The 6,630-nt window shown below is 30.2% G+C and overlaps 1 protein-coding gene across 3 annotated transcripts in view; it reads left to right on the top strand.

The window, feature by feature from the left end:
- Positions 1 to 2,358, top strand: part of LOC108685019 (ecotropic viral integration site 5 ortholog) — a 7,673-nt gene extending 5,315 nt beyond the window's left edge. Inside the window, exons 9-10 of one of the 3 annotated variants that reach the window (XM_018189636.1) lie at positions 615 to 664; positions 1,913 to 1,995. In XM_018189636.1, coding sequence (XP_018045125.1) covers positions 615 to 664; positions 1,913 to 1,919 — 57 coding nt within the window. In that variant the 3' untranslated portion in view covers positions 1,920 to 1,995. Of the gene's footprint in view, positions 1 to 614; positions 683 to 1,912 lie in introns of all 3 variants that reach the window. The other 2 variants (XM_018189643.1, XM_018189630.1) reach the window with 2 other exon arrangements.
- The last annotated feature ends 4,272 nt before the right edge of the window (positions 2,359 to 6,630 follow it).

The following is a 6,630-nucleotide window of genomic DNA, read 5'->3' on the forward strand; positions in this document are numbered from 1 at the left end:
CTGAACGTTTTGGTTTTTAATGTGCTACCACATACTGCACTCAAACTATAAATTGCGCCTACTGTATGCAAAAGACATTCCACTTTGCTAAGGCCATTAACATAAAGATATCGTAACTCATTATTGATGTTATACACATACAAAATGCACAGATCGCACCTCTTACTGCAATTTAACGCTAATCAACACGCTTCATAACGTCGTCGCTTCTGGTGGACTGCAGAGAGAAAAATATTTGCAATTACTGTAAACAGACTAAAGTCTGTTTTGTCAATAAGTATTTAAAATGTATTTCATTTCTTAACTTATTTATTTTGTTGCCATTGCTTTAATAAAAAAAGACATACAACTAACAAATTAATTAATGTTTTATTAACAATAAGATCTTATTAACAATATCTTATTAACAATAAGAAACTGGTACTTTGTTGTCCAATAAATATATAGACGTGATTTTTTAAGCAGGATACGCACGATCTTATTGAGAAGAGATAATGTCTACAACAGTGATTGTTATTACGTAAAGATGTCAAGCGATAACTAATACTAACCAGAAGAGACTAATCGTTGCAAAACTAACCCTCTATTGCTGTGTTATCTCTGTCTCTCCTCAGTTCCCCACGCCAATCACCAGCCCGGAGACTGAGCCTTGGCGCTGGCTCGAGTAAGTCTTTACCCATGCGTAAGCATCATTTTCGTCTCCGTATATGTGCGTGGCATGATGTTTTTTTTATTATAGATGACTCTAACATTATAGTTATTATTGTAATTATTACCTACATTTTCTAAGATTCCGTTTGGAATTCTTGCTTGTTATATTTATGATCATAGTGCTCATTTACATAGTGAATAAACAGACTTAGATCTGCAATTCATAGTTTTATATATATATATGTATGTGTGTGTGTGTGTGTGTGTGTGTGTGTGTGTGTGTGTGTGTGTGTGTATATATATATATATATAGTAAAGTCATTATACATGTGCATTGTAAGTGTATATTAATATAATCAGTTTCATTTAAAAAACTAAAAAATTAAAAATTCGATTGAAGAAGAAAAGTTGTTTTGTGAAAAGCAATAGATTGAAGACATTTTATTATTTACTTAATGTTATTAATGTCATTTTAGATTTCAATGTTATTATTAATCGGCATTGGATACGATTAGATGAATTAAATTAAAATTGAAATAAAATGTGGCTCACTTTCTGTATTATATGTGTGGTGATATGGTATGGCGTGTTCTTCCCGTTTAACTGCATGGTTCTTTATGATTAAGTTCACTGTTTCGTTCTAATAAACATTCACGGCCGCTGCTTTTAGCTCGAAGAAGAAAAAAACGTAGAGATGTGAAAGAGACATGAAAGTATCTGCGAAAGTTTCATTAAAATTCGCTAAATTAATGTAATCAAGTTTTTTTTCTTCGATATATCATTCATTTGCATAATTTCATCAATCGATATGTTAACAAACTTGTATCTACATTAATATAATAAATTTTAGTAATTAGAAAGATCTTTATATTTTAGGAAATCAAAAAACTTTTAAATTAATTTTTTTTATAACTCTTTTTAAAACTTCTTTCAGAAAAAAGAAGGAATATTTTTGTTATCTTAATTATCTGAACTTATTGAACTTAATTGTGAAAAATAAATAACATTATAATTAATTGTAATAGCATTATAATTGTATAAGGAATAACAATGTATTTTTAGAACCAAAATAATTGCAATAGCTGAAATATTTTGAAAATTTTAGATTTATTAGATAGAATTAACTTTTCTTTCAATGATCTGATCTTACAATAAGAATTGAATAAATATTTTCTTTTGCGAAACAGGATCGCAGACTCTTTCTTTTTTCTTCCGAAAGATCACTTAGAAATGCATTATGCACCACATCTATCTGTCACAGGTCATGAGACTAGAGAGTTGGAAACAACGGTGGACAGGACTCGGCGGACAAACCGTGCGAAGTTTTAGCGTCGATACTGAAAGCGAATTGGACGAGCGGGATCTCAGAATTTGCTTGCAGGATCATATCAATACGACCACGCCAAACTCACCTGAGGTATAGAATTCTATGTATATCAAGACCATTAGGCAGCTAAACAATACTCCGTTATCGATGCGCGCGAACCTTTTGTTCATCATCGGCTTTTGCTGTAGGAAATAACGCGCTTAGATCGTAACACATGAGTAGATCGTAATAATCCTGTTTACGTGTATTACTATTAGGCCAAACAAAAATACGCGTAGCCGTTGATTAATTATACTAAAATGATAACGAAATAAAACAATGAAAAAGTAAATAACGATAGATGTTTTCAGTAATCGAAATAATCTCGATCGTAATCAGGATCCGAAACTATCGTTTGTAAAAAATTTGATTACAATTTACATAATTCGACATGTTAAAATTTCTTTAGAGGAGTATAACAAAATAATTGTTTCGTGCGTAGTGGCAAATATTGTTTAGTATACTAGCAATATTATTTTTATTATTGTAACATTTTATAGATTATATTACATAGAGTATTATAGAGCATTAGTCATAGTTAATAGCAGAATATTATACAACAAAATATAATAACATACTTATTTATATTAACTAATAAATGGTCGTAATCATAATTTAAAAGAGATTTATAACCACTATATGATCAAAAAATCAACAAAATATAAATGATGCAAATTTACATTTGATTGCTCCATTAAACTAATTCCATTTTATATTATTGCAAAAAATGTTTTATATAAAATATTTCTTACATACGTAACTGTATATATTTTTTCCACTTTACGAATTTTAAAGTTTAAAAATTAATTTCTTCACGTGTTTACAGGAACTAATTTGCATCACAAAATTTTGAATCAGATTAAATCATGTTATTACGTGCATTACTACATGTTGAAATATAAATTCTTCTAATAATTTTAATGATTTATCATGATTTTTGAAAAATGTTGCGCATTCCAATTTTCTTCTATAATCTCTTATCTCGGTATTCTAGAAGAGAACAATTATCGGAATTAATAAGATTAATTTTAATAATTAATCTCTATTTCTCTTTTATTATCTGTTTGCGATACAAATATAGATTTTTGTAGAAAATCTATATTTATATCATAATAAATACTGAATCTAACGATATGTGAATATTTCATAATATTGTGAATTTATGCTATCTTTTCTAGCTTTTCGAAAGCTTGATTACGATCTGTAGATTATACGAAGATTATCATAGAGTTTCTGTGACACTCGCAATCGTTTTTATACGCATGATATACTCTGTGTATTTTTTGTAATTCATACCAAATATAATCGCATTTAAGGAGTTATATATTTAATGCCGGAAAACGTGGGGGCAGTAATGTATCACCGTTTTTTATAAAAATATGTATTTATATATTATATACATATATGTGTATGCGTGTGTATGTATGTATGTATGTATGTATGTATGTATGTATGTATGTATGTATGTATGTATGTATGTATGTATGTATGTATGTATGTATGTATGTATGTATGTATGCGTGCGCGCGCACGCGCATGTGTGTGTGTGTGTGTGTGACGAGGAATCATGGCATGTGAATCAACGATATTCATACCACACACATATATTGCGTGCGTTACTCGGATTGAAATTTAACTATTTAAAAAAATACTTTATATTCTCAAACACGAGAGTATACCAAATTCTTATTATTGTTGTCGTATATATGTATATTATTTGTAACATACTTGACGAATTTCTTAAAAAAAAAAAAAGGAGTAAGAATAATTTTTATGGGTAATATGCAATTTGCGCACACAGCACGAGGTGTATAGTTAATTAGATGATGATCAATTTTACTAGGAATTGTAAAATCATGATAAATCGTTTCGAAAGGAAAAGCGCAAAGGATGTTGCTCTCAATCGATTTAACGATTCTAGATTGTTGAAATTGAAACCAACATTGGACAAGATAATCGGAAATATTTGTAAAAATTAACATCCGAGCGTACCTTGTTCTTTTATCGTGACTCGAATAATTACTTTCAGCAAAAGTATCCGCTACTTTCTTTTACAGCAAGTCACCTTAGCCTACTTGCATCGCGTCTTCTCTCGCTTGGCCTAAATCGTTACATCCCATTCCTTTGTTGCGTTAAATAACCGGCATTGTTTTAGCTATGTCACAGTACGCCGTTAAAACTGTTTATTAACATACGAACCACGAGTTACTTTTCTCTCGATAGGAACCCTCTTCGCTTTTTACATATGCATGTGTGCAAATTAGCATGAGCGTATCGTTAACGAAGTTATGACGGCGGCAAAAACTGTAATAGTATTATTTTTTGATTGTGTGCTTTACGCGCAATTTTTTGCATCGCGCAAATTTAAAACGAAAGAATGAGACGCCAAAATCGATATTACTTAAGAAATGAACGAAGAATTGTAGGAAACGTGAATAATATTGACTGTTTACGACGTGTCAAGCAATGTATTTATTTGTAAGTAGCACGACGAAGAATAAATGTGCAAGATCGAAGAGAAAGTGACATTTGTATTATATTTCTGAATTTAGCACAGACGTATAGTATCTACAACAATACTTTTCCGATGCTGTTGTACGTCAAAGTTCCGCTGTTAAAAATTATTATGCTGTCATTACATTGCTACTAGAGAGTCGATTTAATCATTATGAATTCTTGGCGACGTAGAATAACGCGATGAATTACGACGTGCGAACCGCGTCCTAGTATCATAATATATCTATCTGTAGTTTCTGCGTTTCATTGAATCTGTGTATAGACTGTCCTAGACCTGCCGAGCTGTCTTTCAGACTCTTGAACACCGAGAAACCGAGCTATTAATTAAATCATCTGTAGTTTCAATTATGGTCTCTTATATATTATTATATAATTATCTGGAGAGAGAAATTGTGCAAATTGAACGCATTTAATAAGCGAATTAAGCTCTAAAAGTGATAATGAAATTATTGTTCAGTAAGCTCGAAATGAATCTAATGTTAATTTAGTCCTATTATTTTGAAGTTTTCGATGACTGTGATACAATCTCTTTTTAGAAATTACAACGCTGCGTCAAAGCAGGCAGTTTTAGTCAAATTTATGCAAAAAAAGGACGATCGTTATAGAATTTATAGAATTATTATTGCAATTTAATAAACGCTGCTCGCTAGGTCGAGAACACCGTGTACACGATACAAATTTATTCCATTTAATTGAATTATTGATCGTGCGCGATAAAAGCGAAGTAATAAATAAATCAACTATACAATTGCATCCAACGATATCAATAAATTAAATTACATGCATCATGTTATTTCTGATAGTAAATCATTATCATTAGCCGTCAAGCATTTCCAAGAGCAAATCCCTCGAAATTTCCTTGAGAGAAGTTTAAGTTTTTTATTAAATTCGAAAACGTTTCTAGAATTTAATGAAAGTTAAATTTATTTTTTTCAATTTTTACTTTTTTGTTTTATTTTTTAATTCATTTATTTTAATATATATCTTGACATACATTGAAAAAATATACTAAATTTCAATAAATAATTTGAATAGTTCCAACTAAATATTTACTAAATTATAAAAATATATTTACTTCATAGGACTATCAATTTGATTCAATCATCATTTTTTATTGAGTGAACATTTATTTACTATAAATAAATGTTTAGTTAATATTACTTAAATAAATATTTATTAAATTTTAGTATATTTTTTTCTCAGTGCACGTATTCATGATCCATCGAAACGAGATTTCAATCATACACCATCAATCAACATCGTTATTTTATTGCTTATGAAGCGCACGAGCGATAGCGTCTGCCGTTTTGTAGTGCGTCGCCAGCATTAATAATTTAACACAAGGTTCTTTTTTTTTCCGCGGAAACCAGCGCGTTCGATCGCGACGTGCGCCATCGCGTCGTAGCAGGTCGAGATGTGGCGTGCGTTCGTTCCTATTCGCGACAACGGAAGGTCATCGAGGAGACGGTTTGGCGGTCTCCCGAGCCGTGGCGAATGGCGGTCGATTAATCTACCCGCGAATCGATTTGCCATCGGCGGCATTCCGCAGTTTCTTTCAGCGCGATGCAACCGTCGAGAGAAGAAAAGAAAAGAAAAGAGAAAGGAAGAACAACATTTTTAACAGTAAAACTAGCAAAACATCAAATGACTTTATAATATACCGTTGGAAAATTTCTGTAAATTTAATAAGTACATTTTACATATTACAAAAGGTTCTCTCTAAATAGTCTAAATTTATATATTAATTTGACACAAAATGAATATGTTATACAAATATTATGTAAAAGAATAAAAAAGGTATTATAATACTGACTCAATTTGTAAACAAACTGCAACTAGATTGGTAAAAAACATGTTTTGAATCTGTTTTAAACAGGCTGTTTAAAACAAGCTTAATTGATGTTTTTAATATGTTTTAAACATATTTTTTTGCAGTGCTGTTTAAAACATATTTGAAACATTAAAAACATATTTAAGAAGAAACACAATATATTTTAGTCTTAAAAAAAAAACATTAGTCTTTACCTGACAAACTGTGAAATTATATTTTTTTCAATAAAATTAATATTTATATGTTAAATTATTAATATATAGTT

The sequence above is a fragment of the Atta colombica genome, unplaced genomic scaffold (genome assembly GCF_001594045.1).
Source record: "Atta colombica isolate Treedump-2 unplaced genomic scaffold, Acol1.0 scaffold100, whole genome shotgun sequence".
In the NCBI taxonomy this organism is placed as follows: domain Eukaryota; kingdom Metazoa; phylum Arthropoda; class Insecta; order Hymenoptera; family Formicidae; genus Atta; species Atta colombica.